At 40.0% G+C, this 27848-nt stretch overlaps 1 protein-coding gene across 4 annotated transcripts in view; it reads right to left on the bottom strand.

Moving 5' to 3' along the window:
• TGFBR2 (transforming growth factor beta receptor 2) overlaps window positions 1-27848 on the bottom strand; it is an 87153-nt gene that overhangs the window by 46965 nt on the left and 12340 nt on the right. For 2 of the 4 annotated variants that reach the window (XM_073023664.1, XM_008009351.3), the window contains exons 2-3: window positions 23333-23407; window positions 2110-2278 (exon numbers count right to left, since the gene is read on the bottom strand). In XM_073023664.1, coding sequence (XP_072879765.1) covers window positions 2110-2278; window positions 23333-23407 — 244 coding nt within the window. The remainder of the gene's footprint in view (window positions 1-2109; window positions 2279-23332; window positions 23408-27848) is intronic. The other 2 variants (XM_073023665.1, XM_008009352.3) reach the window with 1 other exon arrangement.

Raw genomic sequence — 27848 nt, 5'->3', positions numbered from 1 at the left:
CCCTACACTTCCCCTTCTCATTAGCAACAGCCTTGGCTTCACAGGAGAACTTTCTTTGGCCAAGACAGGTCAAAACAATGTTCACTGTATTTATCCTTTATAGCTGGGACACAGAAAAAACAGGGAGGCCTCCTCTCTTCGACATGCTCACATTTTTTTGAGGCTAGCAAAGCCTCTATGTGAATCAATGAGACTTGATTCACATTCAATGATTTGGGCTTGTATTACTGGTCAGAAAAACAAAAATCTTAATTAAAAGAGCCTTTTTGGGTGGCAGAAGTAAGCGCTCACACCACCGTAGATATTTGAGAAACCACGGAAGGAAGCTTTGAGGCCATCTAGTCTGGTGTCTCAATCTTTCCTGCATTCTATTTGACACATGGTCATCCAGCCTCTCCTGAACTTCACTTGGTGCTTACAGAAAAGGAAGCCTGTTCTGCTGTTGGGAAACCATGATTGTGAAAATGTCTGAACTTATGCTGAGCACAAGTCTGCCCTCTTGCCAATGCTATGGATCCTCCCTCTACCCTTCAGAGTTATGCAGAATATGTTTATTAGATTTTCTACCTGAGAGCCTTTCAATTTCATCAGCAGAACCCATGATCTCTCTTCACTGCACTAACCACGTCTAATTGCCCAGGCCATTCCTCAGACAGCATGATATCTAGGCCTCTAACCACACTGGTCCCTCTCCTCTGAACACACTCTTTGTCCAAATCCTTTCTCTGAAAGCATTACCTAGAAGTGGACATGGACAGGTATCGCATCATATTGGCAAGTACGTCATGACAGGTCTTTGCTGTTAACATTCCTTCAGTTTTTCTTAAGAAACCAGTTCATCCCCTGGTATGTACAGAAATTTGTAAAGTTTCCAGATCTATCATCAGGCTAGCTTTACAAGGTCTGGGGGTCTCAAATGACTTATTCCCAAAAAAGGGGGAGAGATATTTGGGTTTACACTCTTGTTTGTCAACTAGCCAGGAGCCACATAAGTTACTTTTTAAAAAATGGCCAATAAATTAAAAACATCAGAATAAGTCTGCAAAATGTCATATCTCATTAATGAATTTATGTACTTTTGCAAAACTGCAACTCTTCTAAAGATCAAGGTTGTTTATTTCTTGTTCATGCTCACAATCTATAACCATGAATTAATCAGATGATTCATGAGTATCCACTGTGTATGTATAATTACTATTTGAGATGTGTATATGGGTTGGAGGTAATGAGAGAGAGAGAGTAGAAAATGTGATCCAATAAAAATATATAGTTCTGGTCGGGCATGGTGGCTCACGCCTGTAATTCCAGCACTTTGGGAGGCAGAGGCGAGCGGATCACCTGAGGTTGGGAGTTCGAGACCAGCCTGGCCAACATGGTGAAACCCCGTCTCTACCAAAAATACAAAAATTAGCCAGGCGTGGTAGCGGGCACCTGTAATCCCAGCTACTTGAGAGGCTGAGGCAGGAGAATCACTTGAACCTGGGAGGTGGAGGTTGTGGTGAGCCAAGATCGTGCCACTGCACTCCAGCCTGGGTGACAGAGCAAGACTCTATCTCAAAAAAAAAAAAAAAAGAAATATGTAGTTCTGAGCCGAGAAATATGTCATACCTAGCCCAATGGTTATATGAATGATATAACCAGGATTTCTGACTTAAAAAATAGGTTGTTTTTCTGGTTCTCCACGTAGATTCCCCATTTTTGGCAGGTGGTTGTCTTTTCCAACAGCCAACCTTTCATCACCTCTTCTTCCAGACCTGAGATTGCCTCACGAGAACAAAGCTCCTGGTCTCACTGTGGGTTACTGAGGAGGTGTCGATTAAATGCCTACTAAGTGGCAAATCCCTCTTCTTGATACAAGAAAGAGTTTCCAGATTTATTATATTAAAGATCATTTTATATACCATGACATACTCACATAAATGTACACGTACATGCAGAGAAGACCCTAGAAACTACATTTAATAATCGAAAGAGAGATGCTCTAAAGGAAAGGGAAATGGAACAGGTGTTTACACTTAGGGGACAGAGATACACTGACTGTGTGTACTATGAGAATACATTATGTAAAAAGGGGAAAAGAAAGAATAACTTCTTCAAAGGCTCTCTTACCATACAGCCACACAGACTTCCTGTGGCTTTTCACAGATGGAGGTGATGCTGCAGTTGCTCAGGCAGGATTTCTGGTTGTCACAGGTGGAAAATCTCACATCACAAAATTTACACAGTTGTGGAAACTTGACTGCACCATTGTTGTCAGTGACCATCATGTCATTGTTAACTGAGGAGAGAGAAAAGATACATTAAATCATTATCCAACTGCCAGGCAGCCCTCCCAATGAATTCTTGAAGATGTTACGCAATTTCAAATGAACTTGATGTCATGGAATGAATCTGCAGAAAGGCAAAATAATTCCTTCATATCAGATTAGAACTCCCTCATGTATGCAATCTGTAATAAAATCCATTGTATGGTGGTGAAGGGTGGGGAGGGGTTGGGGTGGTTGAGTAGCCACTTGCTTTTGTCAACGGTTGTCATAAGGCCGACTTTCTACAAAAACCTTATTATTCAATAAAGAAACCTAGATGGGCCCCTGCATAGTACAGAGTGCTGGGCCCACAAATAAAAGTACCCTTAAGGAAATTATAGTTTAGCTGGGTGAATAAGACAGGAAACAGACCAAGTCAGGGTGACCCAAAATAGAGGGCAGCACAGAGGATGTGGGAGCCAGGCGAGCATCACCGCCCAGCTGGGCAGGGAGGTTACAACCTCACAGTCATGAAGTGCCACACAAAAGGAGGAACTGTTGGTGGAGGCACAAGACTTTACCACCATTTTCCTGACCTACTCCTGAAAGAGCTATAAGGGTGTTCTTTTCAAGGGACTAGTTCTACTGACTTCTCTCTGTGTTTAAGGGAAATCAATTGATTAACCAACACTTACTGAGTGTCTCCTAGACACGATCCCAAGCATTGGTGAGGCATTGGAGTATGATCACAGCAAATAAAAGCTGAATCTACCTAAGGATCTGCCTTCCGTACCTCTCCCTTACCACCACCATGGCCAGCTTCCTGCCCTTTTCTGGGAAGAAGCCAAGTTCTTTCCCTCCTCAGGCCTTTCACTTGCTATTACCTTTGTTTAGCTTCCTGTCACTTTTCTGGTCTCTGATCAAATGCCACCTCTTCATGCTACACAGCAACCTGCAAGTAACTACCACAGGACTCTGTTTTATTGTCTGCACAAACTATCTGCATCACATACTTGCTAATAATCTATCCACAAATATGTAAGCTCCATGAGACTTTCTCCACCTCATTTACCTACTAGATCTCCAGTGCCAAGAAGAGAACCTGTCACATAGAAGGTATAAAAAATGTTTATTGGATAAATGAGTGAACATAGGATGAATACAAGGAGCCCTTGATGCCAAGTAGGATAGGATATAGAGCTTCTTCACTCAGATTAGAGAGGAGTGTGATCATAAATGTGATACTCATTCACATTTATTCAATAAAATATGGAAGACAGACTCTTCTTTGCAAAATACACACTGCAAGCTAGGGGCAGTTTAAATAAAGGTATAACACCCCAATCCCCATTTTCTTCCTCAATGAGATGGTGATCATGTTAATTAAAGACATTAGTTTCGACAGGCAGTGAAGTATGACAAGGCTACTAGGCACTTAACCAGCAAACATGAATTAATACTTACATGCTAGACTAAGAAATATTAAGCACTTAGACCGAAATGGGGCACTGGAGGAGTCGCTGGGCCATAGAAAGTTGTGAGGTACTTTTCCAAAGCATAACCCTTAGAAAGGCCTAAGCAAAGCCTCGTGTTCCCTCTACTCTTGCCTAGAGAGGAACACGTTCAATGCCCTTCCACAGTCACTCTCTGTCCTGTGAATTTTAGGTTTCTGTCTTAGATACTTTGTCCTGCAACTGTCTTTGTAGCTTGGGCATAGCACCTGTTTCCTGGGTCTCTAAAAATATAAAGATATATAAATTTAAGATTTGCTTTCTTGTGGTAACAGTAAATATAGAAGAAAAAAAATAAAGCCATTCATCCCTCTCGGGCCTCAAGTTCATTTCAGGAAGTATATTTTTAGGTAACAAGCTATTTTGAAATTCTCAGTGTCTCCCGGACCAAGAGCTCTATGCTTAGCTAAAAATATAGGCAGAAATGCTCTCTGAACTGTGTGTGAAATTTGGGAGAAACACAACAATGAACATGTATTTTTTTCTAACATGGTTATATTTGGATCAATTTTTGAAACAACTAATAACGCTTTAGGTTTCTTTAACATTGTTAAAGCAAAAAAAAAAGTGAAACCACGTTTTGTTTATTTCATACGTATATATTTTTTGTATAGGGTATGTTTTGGACAAGCACCTATGTGCTGATTAGGAAGGTTTGTTGTTTGTAAATATAAAATCAAATTTCCATGACTTGAAATTCAGCCTTCCAACATTTTAGAATTTCAGCTTAGATTGGTGGTTATCAACTTGGAAAGCATGTTGAAATCAATCACCTGAGGAAATTTAAAAAAATACTGAAGGGGTCCCACTCCCAGATAGTCTGATTTAATTTTTCTGGAAGGGAACGGAGGCATCAGGATTTTCAGAAGCCGCCCAGATGATTCTAATGTAGAACCAAGGTTGAGAACCCTGACCTATAATTAATTGAAAAAAACACTATAAGCAGAAAACAAAACAGCAACCCCGACGCCCACCCCAGCACCACAAACACATACACAACTTATGCTGCTGAGGGGACAGCACCTGGATAAAGCTGGAAGAAGTTCCCTTGTGAAAAGCATGCCCCTAAGGAGAGGTGATTAGCTCTTTCACACCTCGGATAGAGAGAAATTCTTCTCTGTGCTGGCCAGTCCTTTTGTAGCAAAACCTTAGAAACATGAAAAGTGACAGGAGTGAGCAGTGATAAGACAGAAATGAAAACAGATGAGATGGGTGCTGGGAGCAGTGGTGGCCACAGATGCGTTGACAAATGCAAGTGGTTTAAGTGAAAAAAGGACCATTAAAAGAAAGAGAAAGGGAGAGGGAGAGGAAGGGAGGGAGGGAAGGACTGAGGGAGGGAGAGAGGGAAAGAAAGAGGGAGAGACTGGGCAGAGAGAGAGAGAAGGTCCACCAATTTGCACAGCTCCAGGTACACCACGGTAATGGGTCCCCTGGAGAGATACAGTATATGTTACTTTACAGGTAGACCCACCAAGAGAAAGCCTCTCCATTGAATTTTGAAGAAAAGCCAAACAAGCAACTGTACTGCATACAGACACAGGAATATGCAGGGAGGGTCAGTGCACAATAAGAATTTGCACATGCTGAGCACCCACTGTATACAAGGAAAGTTGCCTAAGATACAGCATATCACTTCACAAGAATCCAGCCAGGGATGCCACATTTTTCTCCCTGTTACAGCAGAAGCTACCAAAAGCTAACACTGCTTCAGCTTAACCTGAATTTTTTCCCAAAAGCCTACATGCAGGACATGTTCACCACCAGCCAGCGACTCCCTATTAGTTAATCCTAGGAGACTACCCAGCTTAACAATTCCGGGCAGCCCTTGAGGTCATATGCATTCCAACCTTTGATTTAAACCAGTATTCTTTTCCTCTATATGATATAGGCCCTCAGGTCCTTTTATGCACACCATCGGTACTGGTGGAATAGGTAGTTAAGTTCGGAGGGCAAAGCTACTCTAAACCTTTGCTGGGGACACCTAAGTTTGATAAAAGCCTTATGAACACATTTTGGAGTGGGGGAAGATAAACAAATACAAAATTTGTAGGTCATCTGAGAAGGTCCGCAGATTCTCTCAGGCCCATAGGATCCAGTTAAGGCATCCCAAGTCAACCCCAGAATCCTCAAGAGTCACTAATAACATGCTAAGTAGTATACTGCTGGTCAGAGTGGGATGAGGGCCAGTGGGAGGGGAGGGGAACAGTCATTTGTTGCATGGGACATTGCATCTGTGCACTCCAAACCACAGGAAAAGATGTTACCAGTCATGACCTCACATATCAAACAACATCTCCTTATGTTTAATACATAATGTTTACAAAGCCAAAGGAATGGGAAGGAGAGTAAGTATATACACGTGCATAGTTAGAAATAAAGGTACTCCTCTAAACAACGACACAAAACCCACCTAATTAACCCTATAGCAAACCCTAATCCGACTTCAACATTACTTTTAATCCAGGTTGTTAAATTAGTCTAAGTCTCTTTAGTTAAGATATTCTCATATGAAGGCAGTATATAGTCAGCCTTCTGTATCTGTGGGTTCCACATCTGTGGTTTCAACCAACCGTGGATGGAAAATATTTTTTTATAAAAATAGATGGCTGTAGCTGTACTGAATATGTACAGACTTTTTTTCTTGTCATTATTCCCTAAACAATACAGGATAACAACTATTTACACAGAATTTACATTGTATTAGGTATAAGTAATCTAGAGATGATTTAAAGGATATGGGAGGATGTGCATAGGTTATATGTACATATTACACAATTTTATATAAGGGCGTTAAACATCTGTGTATTTTGGTCTCCTCGAGGAGTCCTGGAACCAATCCCCCATGGGTACCGAGAGATGACGGTACCTCGATTCATTCCTATAGACTCTCCGTGAGCAGCTAGCCATCTTTAGAGAATTTTCTTCCCCAACAGGCAAATTCGTTATTCATAAAGTTCTCCGGAAAGAAGTTCCAATAAGAATATCTGTCACCTAGAAAGCCATCCACTAAAGGAAGTGAACATGGGTAGCACCTCTCAGCATATGATAGTATCACATGGCCCGTCATATTTCACTTCTCTTCAAATAAGCCCATGAGTAATATCAAAACCTTCACTCTAGGTCATACCACCTTCCCCATTTTCTCTCACATTTTCCCCACACTCACTGCCTACAGACAGAGGTTCCAGGTCTTGAGAACATGAATTGACTGCTTAGCTGTGTCTATTTCTGGAACTGTACTATCGTCTTTGAGAGTCAGATGAGCAGCCTAATAAGATTTAGACTTATTTCAGATAAATATTAGCAATTCTGAATATGGCCTTAGCCCAAATCTTTGAAATAGTGTCTATTATTAGCTGAACCATTAGGTAAAATCTCAAGGTTTAACAATAATCATAAACACTTGTCAGAAATGCATTCACGTATCATTGAATTCATGCATTTGTGTATCACTGAATTCATGTATCTACCTACTGTTGTTTTCTGGAATGATTTTTGTGGGGGGAAACTTAGAAATTTATTTGTTCTACAAACACCTGTGGATGTCTTGCTTAGTGTTATATATTCACTGTAAGACCACTGAAATTGACACAATTAAATGTAACATCTCAAAGAATAATCCATGGAAACTGGTGAATAGAATTTATTGTCTTAGAGTACTGCTTCTCAAGTACTTTGGGAATATTTTTAACCTGCAGGTGTAGCATAGTCATATTGTGGGGGCTGGCAAGTCTGAAATTTATAGGGTAGACTGGCAGCCTGGGAACTCAGGCAAAAATCAATGCTGCAGTTTTAAGGCAGTATTTTTTCTCTGGGAACCCTCAGCTTTTGCTCTTAAGGCTGTTCAATTGATTGGATGAAGCCCACTCACATTACAGAGAGTAATTTCTTTTACATAAAGTCAAATGATTTTCGCTGTTAATCACGTCTACAACATACCTTCACAGCAACAATGAGAATAGTGGGTCCCAGGACCTAGCCAAGTACACGCAAAACTGACTTAGGAAACGGATAGGAAGGGAGCTGCTCCCTGGGTGATGTCCCATTTGAATGGGAAGGCTGTGGAGAACTCAGTTTTTAATAATTGTTTCCCCTTCTCCACTCATTTTGGAGTTAGTGAAATTAAATACCTATTCTTCACCTTTTTACAGGCATTTCTCATCTTCCAGTTCTTTCCCTATGCTTTTCTCTTGAGCCTGACCTCTTAAATGATTGCAAACCCAGAGGCCCTGATCACCATATGGGCCCAGAATTGAAAGACGTGTTCTCTGAAAGGAGGTTTTTAATTGCCTGCAGCATTTCCGAGTCAGATACTGAGGCAGCCATCTGGCAGAAAGCCGCTGTGGCCTGTGATGCTGGCAACAGCAGCTCTGACCCTTGAGACAAGGTGGGACAAGGCTATTGGCTAGTCACACACTTCCTACCACCTAGAACAAAGAAGCAAGTCAAGCAATCTGGGAGGATTCCCTGTATAATTCTTCAGGAAAGAAAGACATCCCCAAGCCAATCAGATACCTTGGCCAATTACTACAGCCAACGAACCAAACAAACAAACACCTTGTGATTAAGCCAAAGATAGGAACATTTTAGAAATATTTCTTTTTGCTGAAAATCTATTGCACTCTGTGATTGGAACTTCTAATACAATACCTTCTTTTTAGTTTTTAAAAATGTGTTTGAACCCTAATGCTTTATCTAACTAGACCTTGAGAGAAGAGAGGCGTGGGGCTTTCCTTCAAGTGAGAATCCACACGGTCTCTGGGGTACCAGTACTAGAGACACCACCATTTAGCTAACAGGGAGACTATAGTGTGTGCAGGAAGAAAACAAAGACAAGTGACCTGAAGGCATCCATTCACTTTCTTATGCAAATATTTTTGTAGTAATAATACTTTAAAACCTTTCAGGGATGATGCAATTAATACTGTAACATCTCTGTGAAATGACAATGCCTTACAATTCTTGCTTTTAAATAATAAGTACTCAATAAGTGCCAGAAGAATTAATGCCATTTAAAATCATTATTAATGCTTATTGGAAACAAATAACATATCATGTAAGTTCTCTACACTGTGTTAAAAAAAATGCTACTTTAAGTATTACTTCCTGACCATGCCACCAGAAAATAAGCTCTAAAAGTGAAGCATGTCAACCTCCTTGCGAACAAGAGAAATGCATACCATATTTCACCTAACGCATATTGAAAGAGATCAGTAAGTCAGACAGCACAGTGAGCTGGGCAAAGTATGGGGAAACAAACATTCTCATAATGCTGGGGTGTAAACTGGTATAACATCTCAGGAGTACGTGTTATTGATATCAATCAGCACTGCAAACACAAATAGCCTTTTGCCTAGCACTTTCACTTCTAAAAATTTATGACATTCATTGATAAATTCACTGCAGTGTTGTTTGTAAGGACAAACAGGTTTTTTTTTGTTTGTTTGTTTTTGGTTTTTTTAACCATTTATCAAGAGAAGAGTAGTAAAATTAATTAGACAAATCCAAACAAGGAATACAATGCAATGACTAAAAAGCAGGGGGCAGCTCCATGTGGCTATCTTTATAAGTGGTGAAGCCCAGGCTATAACATTCAAGAAAAAAAGCAAGGTAGAGATCAATGTATAGAGTTACTTGGGCTGGGTGTCTTCTGTCGCCCTTAGTTCTCCACCCTTGGTCGCCGGACTCTCTGCCCCAGGAGGCTCATCTTAATGGACTACATCAACCAGCTCTCTTGCCCTCAAGCTTCCATTAAGTTTGGCCAATGGGTAGACCCAGCAGTATATAAGGGAAGCAATGAGGAGCACATTTAGGGTATTTGTGCTCTGGCTCCCTCTCTGTGGAAAATTCTGTGGAATTGTTTCCAGCTGGCTGAGTCCCTCACTTGGAGGTCACAGGTTCTCTTGGGAAGGTCATTTCCAAGATTTACTTCTTCCCTCTCCTTGCCCCTTTGTGCCCAGCAAGTCAACATAGCAATTACTAGTCCCAAGTTTCTGCACTATGCTTTCTCCCCTTTTGTAGTGGTTTCCCTTGACTCTGTCCATACCTGTGTAAGTTCTTCTTTTACTAAACTCTCCTCAGATCTCCCTAATGTGAGGGTGCTATCTGTTTGCAACTGGAACCCTGGCTGATACACCACCATTTCTGCTTTGTTGTTATTGCTTTTTAAAGACAATACACACACACACACACGTGCACACACACATGCATGCTTATATATGTAGACTGTCTCTGGGAGTAGATGCAAGAACATAAGAATCAAACATTATTTGGCCCTGTAAAAGGAAAATAAATGGGTAGAAAACTGAGGTTGAGAAGCAACTTTTTATTTCATACCCTTCTGTCATTTTTGAATTTTCTATTATTTTTCTGTACTTAAAAAAATGTTTTCATTATAAATAAGTAAATGCAAGGCAGATACTGTCATGGCAGAAGCACGCAGCTTTCATTCAAGTGACAGCCCCACAGAGCCTCTGGGCAGCAGGATCAGAAGTGGAGAAACCATGCCTAATAGGGAGACCACCATGTGGGCAGAAAATAAAGAGATAAGCTCAAAAGCATCAATTTTCCTTTTCATGCACATGTGTTTGTAATACTAATAATGTTTTTAAAACCTTTCACAAATGACATAATCAATACTCTAAAATTGAAAGAGCAGGAAATAATTCTAGTAAAAAACCTAGTAAGAAAATATATATATACACACACACACACACACACACACATACATATATAGGGTTTTTTGTTTTTTTTTTTCACCCTGAAATTACCTACCATCTGGCCAACAATTAAGGATATCAGATGTCTGGGATACTCTCCACATAACAAGAGATCTAAAACAAATACCAGGTTGGTCCCTACCCTCCTGTGGCTTATATTCTAGTTTGAGAGGCAAAATTAACAACTGCTACCTCATGTGAATCAGTTACTTGCCTTTAAATGCAAACATGAGGTCACAAATGGAGACAGAACTGATACAGGAAGTATGTGTGTGAGCGTGTGTTTTTATGCATTTATGTGTGTGATTTCCCCATTTGGACTTGTTCAACTGAGGGAATTTAGCTTTGTAGGTTTGAGTTTCACTAGCATTTTGGCCATGAATTTAGTAGTTTGCTATGACTGCTTTAAGAAAACTGCATAAACATAAATTTGTATTTACCAAACAAATTAAGGGATTAAGGAATGATTACTTGTGTCTCAAAGGAATTCATGCAATGAGGTACTTTAAATTGAAATCTTGGCTGTACCTTTAAACTCAAATTTTTTTAAATGTAATTTACAAGGAAGTTTTTTTAGTCTTCTGCAGAATGAAACAAGCTGTAGCTGAACGGAAAAATAATTGGCTTTCTCCAGTGACAAACATAAAATAACTGAGCTGGAATTTCAATTGCATTCTTTCCTGTTTAACACTTACTAACCCCAATGACTCCAAATAAATCCTAAAAAGGCACACTCGGTTTTCTTGCTTTCTTGTATCATTGAAGAATGAAGTACAATTTGAGTCCCCCCAATACTTGCTGAATTTTCATTGATTTTTCCTTTTTTTGTTTGTTTTTGTTTTTGTTTTTAGTGGTAGGGGACCTGTCTGAGATACAGGCCACATAACGGGAGACAAATCCTAAACATTTAAAATGACTCTTGCAGGTGGAAATATCTACACATCATTGCCAAAGGCAGTATTTCAGAATTCTAGCACTTGTGGCATATTCAAAAAGCTGAAACAATTGTAGCTTTCTCAATCATGCTCTTTCAGCTCTAATAGGACTCATGTGAACAAAATACATTTCTGAAAGCTGGGGAGAAGCAAGCTGTTTATAGTAAATACTGTCATCAATACATGAAATTCTTCAGTTTTTCATCGATAAAGTTCACTTTAACAGTGCATTTACCTGGCAAAGACTGACAGCAGGGACTATGAGATGAGTCAAAAACCAGAATGTAGGGTTTGGGGCTGAGAAAAAGAGGAAGCCAGTTGCAAAAGTTAAGCCATATAAATGTAAATGGTATTATTAGATCAAGTTAAAGAGTAGAACGGAGCACTATTTCATGAACTGTCAAAATAATAACTTTATGCCTCTGTGGAGAAGTGCTTTAAAATTGGTACTTTACCTAAAGTGATAGCAACTGAGAAAACAATTCTCCCTCAGTTGACAGGACTTGGTGGGCTGTAGCAACAAGGAAATAATTTATTATTGAAAATAAAAGATGATTAACTCTCTTGGTGACAGTCAAAACAACATTGGTAAATAGCACAGTCTGATAGAGGCAAGATAATGATAAACGACTGATGGAGTTTTATAACATTCCAATTCAACTAAAATAATTTGCTACTTACCAGCAAAATTAGTCCACATAAACGAAAATGGACTGCTCTCTGAGAGCCCTCATAGTTAAACCCCTGAGGGAAGGAAGGACAGGATAAGACATGGTCCTTTCCTCAAGATCTTTAAGTTCTTCTAAGGAATTTTTTGAAATGCATGAAATGATTTTCATCAAAAGAGCTTTGGAAATAAGAAAGGTCTAAATGAAGATGTGCTTTTTAATTAAGTTATTCATTTAGGATTTAAACAATTCTTTATCTCAAAGTGCTGAGGCAGCTTAATGGAAAATGCAGAAACTAACACAAAATCTGGTAAGAACAGATTTTTAAAAGGTAGTGACTATTAGAGAATCAGAAAAATCAGCCCCTGAAATGAGCCATTTGCCTCAACTAAGCATGGAATTTGGTCCAAATATCAATTTCCTGTGAGAGCAGAATTTTCACTGATAAATTTCTCTGTGGAGGCTTTTGCTCCATTTTTTCAGAATAGGCCGCAGGGTTCTTGTGCATGCCTGGTACCTGAAAGGTTTTTCAATTACAGTTTTATTAAACATGTGAAAATATTGGTCAAAACAGATGATTTCCATATTTTCTCTGGGAAAGGGCCAGAGTACTACCATATTTGGGAAAGGCATCCCTTTAAAAGGTACTATAACGAGGTCCAAGGCGCTTGGTTTCTAACAACCAAATAACTTGGGCACAGGCTGAGAAGCCAAAGCAGAAATTGCTACAGTGGGTACAAGAGCTGGATACAGAGCACAGATGTGTTCTGTTTGGCCTGAACTCTTCTCTTTTTATAAACCAAGTTTTAAAATTTGGAGATTTCACATGCAAAGCTGGTTTTCTAATTCCACTTACAGAAATAAAGAAGACTTGACAACAGTGGGTCCACACCATCCCATGACAACAGTCAGCTGGCTGTGAGCTATGACGCTCCTCTTGAGAAAGTGTCTGTGTCCTCAAATTTGCCTCCTCCCTGTCACTCCTTCATGTCACCTACTCCCCTGCCAGGCCCCTGTGGCCACCTGAATTTTTACAATTAATGATTACTTCACCTGCCCATTCAATTCTCTCTTCTAATATTAGGGTTTAACCAGAATGCGAAAAGTCATGATTTAACTCTCTAATATGAATATTTTTAACATGCATTTAATTCTCTAATGTGGATAATCACATTTCAGTTCAAGGCCAAAGGCTATCTACTTTAGAAATCAGATCTATGTGATAATAATTATTATTATTACCATGATCACAACTCATTGAATGCAGACCAAATGCTTAGTCCAGTACTAAATATTGTGATGATTATTTCATTTACTTATCACAACCACCATGCAATTTTGTCATTAACATTTTATAGATGGAGAAATTAAGGGTCAAGGAGATGAAATAACTTATCACAGGTCAATGAGAGACAGCGAATAAAAGACAAAGCTAGTGGTGACACATAAGCCCACATCCTTCCTGATCCTCCACAGTGAAATAGATATTCCATCAGTAAGTTCAAGAGTAGAACTTTACACACATTCTGGTACAAAGCAAAGGCATGCGTTGGCTGCTAGGAGTTAAAGAGGGTATACAAGGGGTGGGGAAGCAGTAAGTTTCCTAGACAAGAGCTTTGGTTCTTTGTAATTACTTCACTTATTTTAGGAGACATATATAATAAGGTCAGCTTGGTGAAGCCCAAGAGTTTTAAGGTAAAAGAATTTTAAGCCTGAACTGAGTGTGAGTTCAGGCTCTTACATGTATTAGCTGTGGGCCACTTAACTTCTTGAAACCTCCATTTCCTGATTTATAAAATGGCACCTTGTAGGGTCATGATGAAGAGCAAACATGCTTGAAGTACATGTGAAAATCCTCTAGACCGTAAAAAATGCCACACAAGCATTCACTTGTTAGAAAGGTAACATTCCATGCAATGCTCTCTCACACCCAAGAAAATTGCAGGAAAGAAATGACAAGATAAGTATGAGTTTGGTAAATCTATTCCTACTCATCAATAGAATGTAGCAGTTTAATGACTTCTAAAAAACCTTTCAGGAAATTTGAATGAATAGACAAATTGAAATATAACAATTTTTTTGTTACTATTGTGCCCTAACGCTTTCAAATATATAATGGAACCAATCATTGTTACAATAAAGTTGCCAACAGTGTTTAGGATGTAGAACCAAATAATCTGGTTTTGAAATATTGTTCATAACCAGCATAGGTCTGGCAAATAGGCAGTAACTTGAGAATCCAGTTCAATTTCCAAATTCTCCGCTGACTCCTGCACATTTATCAGGCGAGAGCTGATCTACCTTGGCTTTGAGACACTTAGTGTGTTATTTCGCAGCATGCTAAAAAAATTAGGAAGTTTGACATGCAGAGATGGGGAGGCAATGATGTACCTTAAGACTGTGGAATTCTAAAATATTGAAATAAAATTATGTTTGGCTTATTTTTCAAGGAAATAAAATTGGTATACTTTCATTCACAGCTGATGAAAGAATTACAGATGAATATGGGCAAGAACAATTGTATTAGATTTTTAAGTACCTAGTTAAAAAGTGTTCTGGGCCATCCAGATATATGGAAAGCAATATTCCTTAATCTTCTCTGCTTGAGCTCATTTGCTCACGTAAGAGTTAATTATGAAACACTGCTATATGACTTCTACTGGAGGAGAATTCACCATGCTGGGAATGGCAGCAGGCTGCAGTGGAGAAGGCTCCGAACCGACTATGAGCTGACTTTGAGCTCAAGGGCAACTACCCAGCCACTCTCTGTGCCTGTTCTCCAACCAGTCAAACAAATGGGTTGGACATGATGAACTTACTGGTCTCTTTCATTTCTAAAAATGACACAAGAAGGACAGAAAGACACATTCAGATTCACTTTGGTTTCTAAGATAACACCAAACACTTTGAAACTTCCCCCTTCATGTTTTTCAAGCAGAGGAAGTAAAAAAAAAAAAAAAAAGAAAGAAAGAAGTTTCAAATATTGTTAAGGCTTCTAGAAAGGACAACAAAGGGCAGGAAATTTGAAACAAAATCTGAGAATCTGCCCTTAAACTGGGCAATTTTGCTTGTTTTCTCACAGTGCAGTTAGATGAAAAAGTGTAAGGTTGATCTTTGCCTTTCCTGGGCATTACTCATTGCTGTCGTGACCTTGATGCTATTTGCAGTAAACAGCATAAAGGGCTCTCTTGTGGTGAGTAGCTGCAACGTTTATGATGCTACACTCCTGGTGAGTAAAATATCTACTCCCGGCCCGGCGCAGTAGCTCACGCCTGTAATCCCAGCACGTTGGGAGGCCAAGGTGGACGAATCACAAGGTCAAGAGATTGAGACCATCCTGGCCAACATGACGAAACCCCGTCTCTACTAAAAATACAAAAATTAGCCAGGGCGTGATGGTGCGTGCCTGTAGTCCCAGCTATTCAGGAGGCTGAGGCAGGAGAATCGCTTGAACCCAGGAGACAGAGGTTGCAGAGAGCTGAGATTGTCCCACTACACTCCAGCCTGGTGACAGAGCAAGACTCTGTATTTTTTTAAAAAAAAAAAAAAAAGGTCTACTCCCTTCCAAGTCCTACCAATCCCACTAAGGTTGGTAGCTTAGTCTGTTTGGCTGCCATAACGAAATATGTGTGACTGGGTAATTTATAAAGGATAGAAATTTTTCACAGTTCTAGAGGCTGACAAGTCCAAATTCAAGGCACTGGCAGGTCTGATGTCTGATGAGAGCTCCCTTTCCTGCTTCCAAGATGGCGCCTTGTCGCTGTGTCCTCTAGAGAGGATTAGTACTGTGTCAACACATGGCAGAAAATGGAAGGGCAAAAGGACCCAGGCTGTTACCTCCAGCCCTTTTACGTAGGACTAATCCACTCATGACTTAATCACTTCCCCCAAATCTCCATCTCTTAATACCACCACAATGGGGATTAAGTTTCAACACAAATTTTGGAAGGGAGACATCAGCCATAGTAGTTGGTGAGAAAAAAGGACAGTATTTACATAATGACAATTGTCAATGGGCTGTGGAAAAGTCAAGATAGATTCCAGCAGTGATTTTAAGATGGAAAATGAGAACCAAGCACATAGTCTTCAAGGTGCGATCTTCCAACATAGTTCTAGAACACAGCTGGCTCTTTCCATCCATGGGAATGACCACATTTGTGTGCTGAAATAACATTTAGTACTAGAGATCAGAGTAGAATAAGCGATCTAAACTTTGAAATGTTTTGAATGACCTTTGGCTAGGAAGTCAAATTACAATGTTTTCAATTTCTTAAGACAACCCTTTATGAAAGTTCTAGTATGTACCTAACTTTGGCACCTTAAATTTGCCCCACACTGAATCTTATCTATTAAACCTATCTCAATCTGGGGTGAGAACCCAGATGTATAAAATCCTATGCCAGAGGTGACTGAGAAGGGCATTTTGACTATGTTTCATAGTCTTTTATCCATCTTAGTATAATCTTTTTGCCAGCACCAGTGGAGTTGTGAACTGGCTCAATTTCTTGTGATGTCCAGTGTCAAAACGTATGCCTATAAATGTAACTCTTAGAGAAGCAAAAGTGAGAAACCATGGGAGAGGAGGGGAGGAAATGACAAGCACGGTCTGTTTTTAGGACACTGTACTTGCTGTTCCCTCCAACTAGAATGCGCTTAACCCAGAGATCTGCCTTCTTCATCCCGATTTCATACCAATTACTGCTCAAATATCACTTCACCAAAGATGCCATTCTTGACAACCGTTTCTAAAATTACAAGCATCTACCATTATTCTCAGACCCTCGCGCTGTACTTATCTGCTGACATATTGATAGAATCTTGTTTATTAGCTTGTACACATGGACTTTAATTCACTCTGTATTCCCCAGATCTCAAACATTGGCAGGCACACGGTGGTTGGTACTCTATAAACACTTGCTGATAGCTTTCCCTTCCCTAAGTCCTTTGAAACCAAGTTTCATACCTCATTCTTGAGTTCCAAAGGAAAACTTCTTATCTGTAGAAAATTAATGCATATTTGCTGTTGCTGGATAAAGAATAAGGCGATAGTCACAGAGAACAAAGGGCATGTTGAAGCCAGGTATGGAGGGTATAAACAGTTGGTGAAGAGTTTTAAGCTCAAGGCTTAGCCTGTCTAAATTAGCAATAAAAGGAAGTCAGTTTTGAAGTCAAAGAGAGTTCTTTCCCCTCTGGGAGGAGCTGGTTCATGAAAGTGGAGGGCCAGAGCCAAGAAAACTCTCCCAAGACACACTGTTTTAAAGTCAAGGGCATAATCTAGAGTTGCACAGTAGCCATGGACACATGGATTTATAAATTTAAATTAACTAAAGTTAAATGAAATCACGTATTCAGTTCCAAGTCAGACTAGCCATTTTCAAGTGCTTAATAGCCACATGTGGCCAGGAATAGACAGGGTACTTTCATCATTGCAGAAAGTCCTACAGGACAACACTGATCTAAAGAAATTCAAAAGGACCTGCGTTCCTCAGCTTCTAAGGAGATCTAAAAACGAAGGTCCAGAGGGAACTGGAAGGAGAAGCAGGGCAGAGCTTGAAAAGTAATCGCGCTGGAAAGGGCCCTGACTGCTGGCTTGGATGCCTTGTGTAATTAAAGTTCTATCCCAACTTCTTAAGGAATGTGTCTAGTATTAAATGATCGGCTGTCTGTAGTGTCACTGCTGAGGTAGGAAGAGAACACAATTAGGGACAAGGAGTAGTGTTCCATGGAAAACACGTTAGCTATGAGTGGCAGGAGCAAAAGGTCTCAGAAGTGAGAGAAATGGACCCAACTACGTTTGCAACAAGCTGAAACCTGTAAAGGCTCAAGTCAGCTGGCACAACCTCTCAAAATGCAAATCCCTCAGCCCAAGATAAAAGTAAGGCTCATCTGACTCCTAAGGTATCAAATAATTCTTATTAAGCCCCATTTCAATGACTGAAACCTAATGCAGAGCCCAAGCACACAGATTAAGTTTCCCGTCAAAGCCCACACAAGCCTAAAGAAAGGAAATTAACACTTCAGGAAAAAAAAAAAAAAAAAACCACTGGCTTTTTCAAAGGTTTTTTTTTTTTTTTTTTTTTTTTTGAGGGGGGGTTTAAGTGACAGCATGCCAAATAAAGGTGAGTTTCTAGGAGAATATGGCACAGAGGTGACCAAAGTGGGTGAAATTTATTCACAGGGGAAAATCCAAATGCCTTCAGGGAAACCACTTTTGCAGGATTCTTCTCATAAATACTGAACCCAATTTAAAGCATCCCTTCAGGGCAAGTTTTCTCCTAGGAGACTTCTACCTGCTGCTTTAACTTCCCTTTCCCCAGAATTTCCAGAAGTTTAACGGCTTATAATCCCTACCACTCCATGCTCATAGACTTTAAGCATATTTTTCTCCCACAAGACAGTACTATTTTTATAATCCTTTTAAGATTAAAACTAAAAACACAGATGATAAAAAAAAAAAAAAAAGGGCCTGGCTGCATCCTCCTACAATAAAGTATTATAATTACAGTGCACTACTAAAGAGTATTTCCACAACATTAGACTATCAGGTTTCCAGGATAAAGAAACAGCCTATAATTCCAAAGCACAGAAATGGAAAGGTACAAGCAATTTAATCTGCCCCACTGTGATTATAGGTGCTAAGAAATTACCTGAAAGCACCTCTTTGGGACTTGAGAAGAACAGGAACTTTAATGATGCTCCGTAACTGCCCTATTCATGATGATACCCAAAAGCCACCTGTGGCTATTTAAATTCAAGGTAACTGAAATAGAAATATATCTATATTTGAAATTCAGTTCCTTATTTGCACCTGCCACATTTCAAGCCACATGCATCATCTAAGATGGTCTTAGATCCACTGTTCAATAGAACTTTCTGCAGAGATGGAAATATCTCATACCTGTGCTGTCCTTAAACCTTAGCACAGCCCAGGTATAAGATATTTTCATCTCTGCAGAAAGTTCTATTGAACAGTGGAAAGACCATCTTAGAGAGATAATTACATGATTTTTCCCACTTTCATAATAGAGATTATGAAGTAACAGCCTCCAAAATACAGGGGTTTTAGGCTACTGGCTACCTTCTACACTCAGGTGAACTCTTTGTAGTGGTTTACACATGTGTACCAATTGCCCTTATCTCCCCATTTTCAAGCACATTAAAATGGCATTCGATGTAATAAAATGCATGCCACTGAGACTCAGCTCAATTGAAGCTTGAGTTTCTTCAGAATTCCAAAGGATGGTGCATCTCTTTGTGAAACCTGAAGTCGGGAAATGCCTATGAGTGAATTCTAGGAAAAAAACGGCATTTTCCAAAATTAATAAATTTATTTCCTTGTTTTTTTTGTCACTCCAGTGGTGTCCCCAGGCTACTGTGTGCAGAACGAAGTCTGGACAGAATCTAATGATAAATTGGGGGACACTGAAAGTCCTGGCACTCTAAGGAGCTTCCCCACACATCTTTAGATTTTTTTTCCCATATGGGAAAAAAAGAAAGGGATTTCCTATCTTCCCATCACAAACTTCTGGCTTTGCAGTGGTTTTATTACGTCATTCCCCCACTTACAATTTGCCAGTGACTCAGAGAATTTAGCCCAAACTGGTGCTTAAGGCTCCCATAATCTGATTACCTTTCTGCTGAATAACTTCTTTTATCAGAAACCCTTTGACCTGATAACTGCTGGCTTTCCTACCACCACAATTTCTACCTCCCTACCAGATCTATCAGGCAGATTTTAAGTTCAAGAAGAGCATCCCCAAGGCAGCCTGCCCAGTCCCTGGAAGGAGTTCAGTGCCTTCACTGTTGGCTGGGAGGTTTACGTGATGGAGGGAAGTGACTCCAAGAATGGTGTCTGAAAGGATGCCTGGTGTCTGATGCTACCCCTCAGGAGTGGTCCAAGGTGCATCAAATGTTGCCTGCTTTGGCCATGGCTGACAGAGCTGAAGAACTGCCTCTACATGGTGGGCAGACACACACCCCAGGCAGGCACTTGCCAGCTTCCCTCTGAAGGAAGTGGAGTAGCATGGCCTTGGGGCTAACAAGTGAACAATGGTGCCTGCCTTAAACCACACCCAGCCTTTCAGACCCAGGTCAAGTGTTTTCTCTTTTGGAAAACCATCCATTCCCCCCACTACCAGCCCTACCAACAGTGCTCTGCCTCCTCCAGTTTTGGTTTTTAACCATCTTTATTGTGAAGTATCCTTTTAGATAGGCCTGTATTTGCTCTGTTCTGCAGATGAGTTTCCAAAACCTTCTAAAATCTTGCTCATATTTGTTATGCTGGATTTTAAGTCAACAGATGGGAGTTTTGAACCCAGTAAATGGCATTTCTTTGCTGTGGGAAATCAAGTACTTTGACCTCTCTGGTGAAATTCTTCATTTATAACCTCACTGGGTTAGGCTAGATTAGTGTTTCTCAACATGGTTCCACATCAGAATCATCTGGGGATCTTTTAAAACAATAACGATGCCAAAGTCCTACCCCAGGGCAATGAGTCAGAACTTCTAGGTGTTTGGCTCGGGCTTTGGAATTCTTTTAGAAGTTCGCAGGTGATCCTAACGTGCAGCCAGGGTTAGAAAAATAAACTGAGTTCAGGAAGGGACTTATCTATCCTACATGGATTGGAGAACTCAATAGGAAAAAATGTAGTAGTTAGAGATGGGGTATGGCAGTACTGGACAGAGGCAGTCAGGCCCATAGTGATGCTTCTCATCTTTGCCTTGAGCTGTAACTAGAAAACCTGCAAACTGCATTATAACCAGAACATTATTATATATGTATACCTGTACAATCAAGCCCAACTCAATTAATTTTCTCATATGACTCAAACTCTAATACCATTTGGAGATGAGGCAGGGATCATAAACATAATTGGCTGCAGGGCATTTAGTTGAAATTGTATAAATTCTTCCCGAAAAATAATTTTAGATTAATTTTTAAGTGTGGAATTTACAAGTTAAAGGCTGGAAAGCCTTTGTCAATTCCCAAGGGGGCAATAAGCTTAAAGGTAGCTATGTCTGAAGGATCTGAGGAGCAAGTTTCCTGAGAAAGCTGTATTTCTAAAGTTTTGACCCTACAAGGCAACATTAAAAGTAAGTTCAAGGAAACAAATGTGAGAAAGGATATCTCCCTTTAGATAACCTAGCAAAGAAGTTAAGAAGGCAAATAGTTCCTTAGATCAGAATTAACAGCTGTGGACAGCCTTCCTCTCAGAAAATTGCAATGCTAAACAGACATATATCCTTGCAAACAATATATCCTTGCAACTTAATTTATCTTCCTAGGCTCTTTAATATTTTTCTTTTTTATTCCATTAAACAAATATATATTGAGCATCACCTATCCACCAGATGTGAAGAAACACTATTGTCAATATGTTCAAAATGTGAGTATTTTCTTGATACAATAACATCTGCGTTAACAGGAATCAGTATGTACAAATTACAATTTTTGAAGAATTATATAAAAGGTATTATTCCAGAAGACTTGCTATGGAATCCCTTTTAAAAAGGGTGTTCAGAAAAAGGTAACACTGAAATGTATTACAGTTTGAAGAAAATCACTCCAGTTAGAAATCCATGAACCCAGTCATTGTTTAATGAAGCTCATCTTTGATGGAAAATCCCCACTGAGAACAAAGCATCACAATGATCCACACAGTCCCAACCAAGCTCACTGGAAAAATCACCCTGAAGAACACTGGTGGAAAAGAGAAAGAAGTCCATACCACAGTGTGAGGGCTAATTTAATGTGTTCTTCAACAAAAATTAAATAAAACAATATGACTCAATTTTTCTTTTATGTTGCAAGGAAAATAACATTTATATAAAGCTAGCAGTAGAAAAGCAGAAGCATAGCTTAGCTTTCTATGATGGCAAGTGAAACACAGTTTCTGCTAATCAAAGTGATTTTTTTTTTTTTTCCTTTGAGATGGAGTCTTGCTCTGTCACCAGACTGGAGAGTAGTGGCACAATCTCGGCTCACTGCAATCTCCACCTCCCGGGTTCAAGTGACTCCCCTGCCTCAGCCTCCAGAGTAGCTGGGACTAGAGGCACGTGCCACCACACCCAGATAATTTTTGTATTTTTAGTAGAGATGGGGTTTCACCATGTTGGCCAGGATGGTCTCAATCTCTTAACCTCGTGATCTGCCCTCCTCGACCTCCCAAAGAGCTGGGATTACAGGTGTGAGCCACCGTGCCTGGCCATCAAAGTGATTCTTAACCATTTTCTTTGAAAATATCAGCCATACAGGTAGGCTCTGTTACTCTTCAATGAAAATTGCTTTTATATAAAAGCAATTTGACTAAATTAGATGTCTGTGTGAGTCGTGTTCTGCTACTCAAAACAGTTCTTGTTCTATGTTTCTCTATATTTTGTTTGTTTGTTTTTTGAGATGGAATCTTGATCTGTTGCCCAGGCTGGAGTGAAGTGGCATGATCTCGACTCCCTGCAACCTCCACCTCCCGAGTTCAAGTCTCAGCCTCCCAACTAGCTGTGATTACAGGCGCCCACCACCATGCCCGGCTAGTTTTTGTATTTTTTAGTAGCGATGGGTTTTCACCATGTTGGTCAAGCTGGTCTTGAACTCTTGACCTCAGGTGATCCACCCACCTTGGCCTCACAAAGTGCTGGGATTACAGGCATGAGCCACTGTACCCAACCTCTTCTCTGTATGTTTATTCAGACATTCATGTTTAAGAATTTCTGAGAAAGGAAGCCAAAGATGATAACACCTGACCTCTATGTCTATATGATGAAGAAGCGCACTTCCTATATAAAGATGCCCGTATTCCTGATTAGGTTAGGCAACTTGAAGTTCTAGTGAAGGGCAAAACTACAGGACTGTAGGAACTGGCATAGCCTTTTACACATGGCAGCATTTGTCTGCTGACAATGGTGACACAACCTCCAAGGGGCAGACCAAACGGTGTCTAAAAGAGAAGCTGTCCCCATAAGAAAAGGGGAAAAGTAAAATGACTCATTACATAGTTTGAACTCCCTTATGACAGGTAGACAAAACCCTCAAAAAAGAAATTCTCCAGTCTTAAATAGGGCTTTTAATGTTCAAGGCAAGAACAAGTCTCCTGATGACTACACTGCCATGGCCTCTTTGACAATGTAGCTATGAAAATATAAAAATATGTGGAGACTACAGATTTTTACCTTACAATTACTTACAAATTAAGCAGTGAGGGAGCACAATGACTAAAAATAGAAAAATGATGAAAAGATTAATTAATGATACTGTACTATGTCTCAGTGGATAGGCAGTCCTATTACAGCTGGGGCAGATCATTTCACCTTTCTGGGCCTCCACTTCCACATCTGTAAAACAGGATAATTACATCCATCTCAGAGAGTTGTTTTTAAGATTTCAGATGACATGAAAGTGAAACTTTTTTGAAAATAAGGAAGCTCTCTATTACTGTGAGATTAAAATATTATTATAACTAGACACGGTCAATATGTTTTCTTCAAAGTTATCAGACTAGACAATTTTCCCTCTGGTGCTTTTTCACCCATGTGTCTCAATCATAGTAAGATTATTCATATCACTTCTTTTTTCTGTTTTCTTGGTACTCGTTTTCTTTTTCTTTCTTTTTTTTTTTTTTTGAGACAAAGTCTCACCTTGTCTCCCAGGCTGGAGTGCAGTGGCGCGATATTGGATCACTGCAATCTCCACCTCCCAAGTTCAAGTGATTCTCCTGGTTCAGCCTTCTGAGTAGCTGGGATTATAGGCATGCGCCACCATGCCCAGCTAATTTTTGTATTTTTAGTAAAGACAGGATTTCACCATGTTGGTCAAGTTGGTCTCGAACTCCTGACCTCATGATTCGCCTGCCTCGGCCTCCCAAAGTGCTGGGATTACAGGCCTGAGCCACCACACTGAGCCACTGCACTGGCTAGTACTAGTTTTCTATGTGCCTGAAGAAGTAGGCAAATGACTATTTTCATGATTTTTTTTTTTTTTTTTTTTTTTGCTTTTAATATTATTTAACAGCTATTTTAACAATGAAAGACATTTTATATATTCCCAAAAGGTATGCACCAAAGAAGGGTGTGGGCAGAAATGTTCACAAAATCAGGGCCTTTCATTGCCTCTTGGTGACCACCAATAAAGTACACAGAAACCCATAGTGAACTGAGGTCTACGTGGCTGCTATCAACCAACACAATCTTGAACTGCTGAGTCTGATCACTTTATTTTCTTAAAACTTCAGGACAGTTCAATTTAGAGAGCGCAAGAGCCAAGTTAGCCTTCCTGGTCATCTTAAGCAACATGGGAAGATAATTCAAGAAAAGTGACACCATATCAATCACTTTCCCAAGCTTTTCAGGGGCTCACTCCAAAGACTTTCTTGATGATAAATTTTATTAAAGTACTGATCATAATCAAAATGGTACATTGTATCAGAGGTCAAGCATTGTTTTCCACTTCCTTTCCCAGAACTTATTAAAGATGTACGTCTGAAGAAAGATATAAAGAAGAACAAAATTGTTTCGACTGGCAGAAAATAGCTTACACAGACATCTAATATTTAGTCAAGTTGCTTATATATATGAAATAAGTTATACCTTGGGAGTGATAAAGCCAATAGGCTTGGCTCACAGGGGGCTAACTACAGCTGTAGCAGTTATTCAAGAAGTTAACATATTCTCTCCTGTCCCCTGAAGACATCACAGGCATCTCATTAATAAACTGATAACGACCAGTACTCAGAGTTTGTGAAAATGCTTTGTAAAGTGCTGAATAAATGTAAGTGATTATCTACTTACCACAAACATTCTCACCAACATCATCATTAAAATCTTGAAAGATAAGTGCTTTTCAGTAGTTTTGAGAGTTAACCAATGACATGCTAAATTAAAAGCATTGTATTTCAACCATTTCCAATAAGTGCCACAGAATATTTAGACTTAAGAATATTAAAATTCTGGCCAGGTGCAGTGGCTCATGCCTGTAATCCCAGTGCTCTCGAAGGCCGGGGTGGAGGATCGCCTGAGGTCAGAAGTTCGAGAGCAGCATGGCCAACATGGCGAAACCCTGTCTCTACCAAAAATACAAAAATTAGCCAGGTGTGGTAGTGGGTACCTACAATCCCAGCTACTCGGGAGGCTGAGGCAGGAGAATCACTTGAACCCAGGAGCAGAGGTTGCAGTGAGCTGAGATTGTGCCATTGCACTCCAGCCTGGGTGACAAGAGCAAAACTTTGTCTCAAAAAAAAAAAAAAAAAAAGAATATTAAAATTCTTATTTCATCTCCTTTTGCTCTATAGATAGGGCAGGTAGGGCACTGCCAGTCCAAATCTATGTAATGTTATGATGTCAGTGGCAGCTCCAGAATTCCCATAGAGGAGGGCTGCATGGATGATGATCTGGCTAAAAGGCAGATGACTTATCTGGAAGCTGTGCTTGCACAAGAGATCACTACCCGTGGTACCTACACTGCATGTTTATTCAGGTTGGATGGAGACTATGGCGGAGGAGAAGGCTGAAGGTCAAATTCAAGACCTTCCTTGGAAACCCGCTCCTATTAAGCGCCCATGTAAGAAAGGTCTCATGTTTAAGTCTCCTTTGCATGTGTCACTTTAACAGGGCTTTCCAAAAAGTACAACCAGGGGTCACCTTTGCCATATGGGATTATTTACCCTCAGGTAGGTAGAAGAGTATCTTCAGGCACTCTCCATTTCACCAAGACCCCTTCAGCCATCCTTATTCCAGGAATCCCAGTGACTGAGATCATCTATGATTCATAAAGAGGAAAGGCATGAGTGGCAAAAAATTGGCCTGTGTCAGATGGTGTGATTTACTTTATGACTTTGGCCTCTATAGTCATAATGCATTGAGCCTTCTGCAAAAGATTCACACATGAGAGAATAAATGAATCAAAGGCGGAGCTGGTGATGGATGGAAGATCAACCTTAACACCCACACAGCACAGCTCCCCAAAATTCACAGAAACTAAAGACTGCAGACAGAGCAAGTCTCCACTGTAAAGAACAATTTACACAAAGCAGATCATATGAGATGTTCCACAAGCCTATGGTTCTGTCAAACAATGCTACAGGTGGCTTTAAGGCATTGACATTTACACTTGGTGGTGAGGTAAGCCATCTAGGAGAAAAAAAATTAGCACTCCCAGCCTTGAATCCAAAAGCAAGTTTCCTCAGCCTTTAAAAGCAATGAATTCCAAACAGCAACAAACACAACACATAAACAGAATTAGTGAGAATGTGTGCTAAGAGCTATGGCAAAATCAGACAGAAGTTTCTCCCTCAAAGAGTTTTCATTCTAGTAAAAGAGTTTAAAACACACAGAGATAGCACAGGTAGCTTAGCAAACAAGGTCATATGAATGACAATGCAAGGCTTGTTAGAGAGGCTATGGGCAGGAGAAAGAATCGCAGTGGGATGGATAATCAAGGAAGGCCCAATAGAAAAAGTAACATTTAGACTAGGCATTATTTCAAAGGGTGGAGCTGTTGTAGGGCACAGATAGAGAATGGTAAAACTTGGGGAAGGTGGTGGAGAATGATCACAAGCTAGGAAATTTGTAAGCAAAAAGGATGTGTGAGGCAGCTGGGTTCGAGTGGAACCAGGACATGAGGGATGGGAAGGGTGGAATAGATGATGGGCAAGAGGTTTGGTTTCATCTGTGCACGTAGTCATCAAACTGGTCCTGTGTCCCATCGGCACAAGGCACTCTCTTAGGAGCCCAGGGACACTGAGGCAGCCCTCATGCTCAAAGAGGAAGGGAAGGTCATGTGATGATCTAGGATTCATAAAATCCATGGAAGGCTTTCTAGCAGGGGTCAGCTATTCAAAATGCCATCCGGGGGGTGATTTAACTGATGGCAATGCCTGTGTTATCGACAGAGAAAGAACAAAGGGTGTCCGTAAACAGAGACCAATTAGGTGATTTTTACAGATGACAAAAGTAAGAGTTCAGGTTTGTGTTATGGTAGCGTAATTCGAGGGCAAAAATAAAACCAAATGGTTATGCGTTTTACGTAACTTTTCTGATGAATAACTTTAGAGTTGATGCAACAGGAAGCACCATGAGATATGAGTTGCAATGGAAAGTTTTCTTTTTTTTTTCTTGCCAAGTACAGTTCAGATGTCAAAGGCAAAGAAAAAAAAGTCAGAAAATAAAATTACGTGGAAACATCAGAAACTGCTTGTAAGAACTGCTTATTGTGGCTACCATGTTACTTAAGAGCATTAAAAACTGACAGGGACCCATAATTCTGGAAGACAAAAGTAACTAAGGCACAAAAAGCTGCCTTATGATATTAAAATAAAGAAGCAAATCAATGAAAATGCCTACAGTGGCACCCTCAGGACAGTCTAAAACAAATGTTGAGTAATTCAAGAAAAATGTATTGAGTCTTCACTGAGCATCAGACAAGTAAGTTCCTCAAGACAAAAGAGGATTAAAAAATGTTGAAGAGTAAAACCACTTCCTGAAAACCTGTCATCGAATCATTAATTTATTGGGCACCTACTTTGTATAGAGCGGAGTGCTACCTATTTTAAGAAATGCTGAGGTATAATAGCTCCAGAATGAATTAAGGCCTACATATGTCAAGGCAATCTGTGAGTAAATGCCTAATGAGGTAAACATGATTAATGTAGTGAGTTCAGTATAGAAATGGGCCCTTGGGGCCAGGCGCGATGGCTCACGCCTGTAATCCCAGCACTTTGGGAGGCAGGTGGGCGATCACAAGGTCAGGAGTTTGAGACCAGCCTGACCAACATGGTGAAAC

Source organism: Chlorocebus sabaeus, chromosome 15 (assembly GCF_047675955.1).
Source record: "Chlorocebus sabaeus isolate Y175 chromosome 15, mChlSab1.0.hap1, whole genome shotgun sequence".
Lineage (NCBI taxonomy): Eukaryota > Metazoa > Chordata > Mammalia > Primates > Cercopithecidae > Chlorocebus > Chlorocebus sabaeus.
This window is presented reverse-complemented; position numbering and strand designations above follow the sequence as displayed.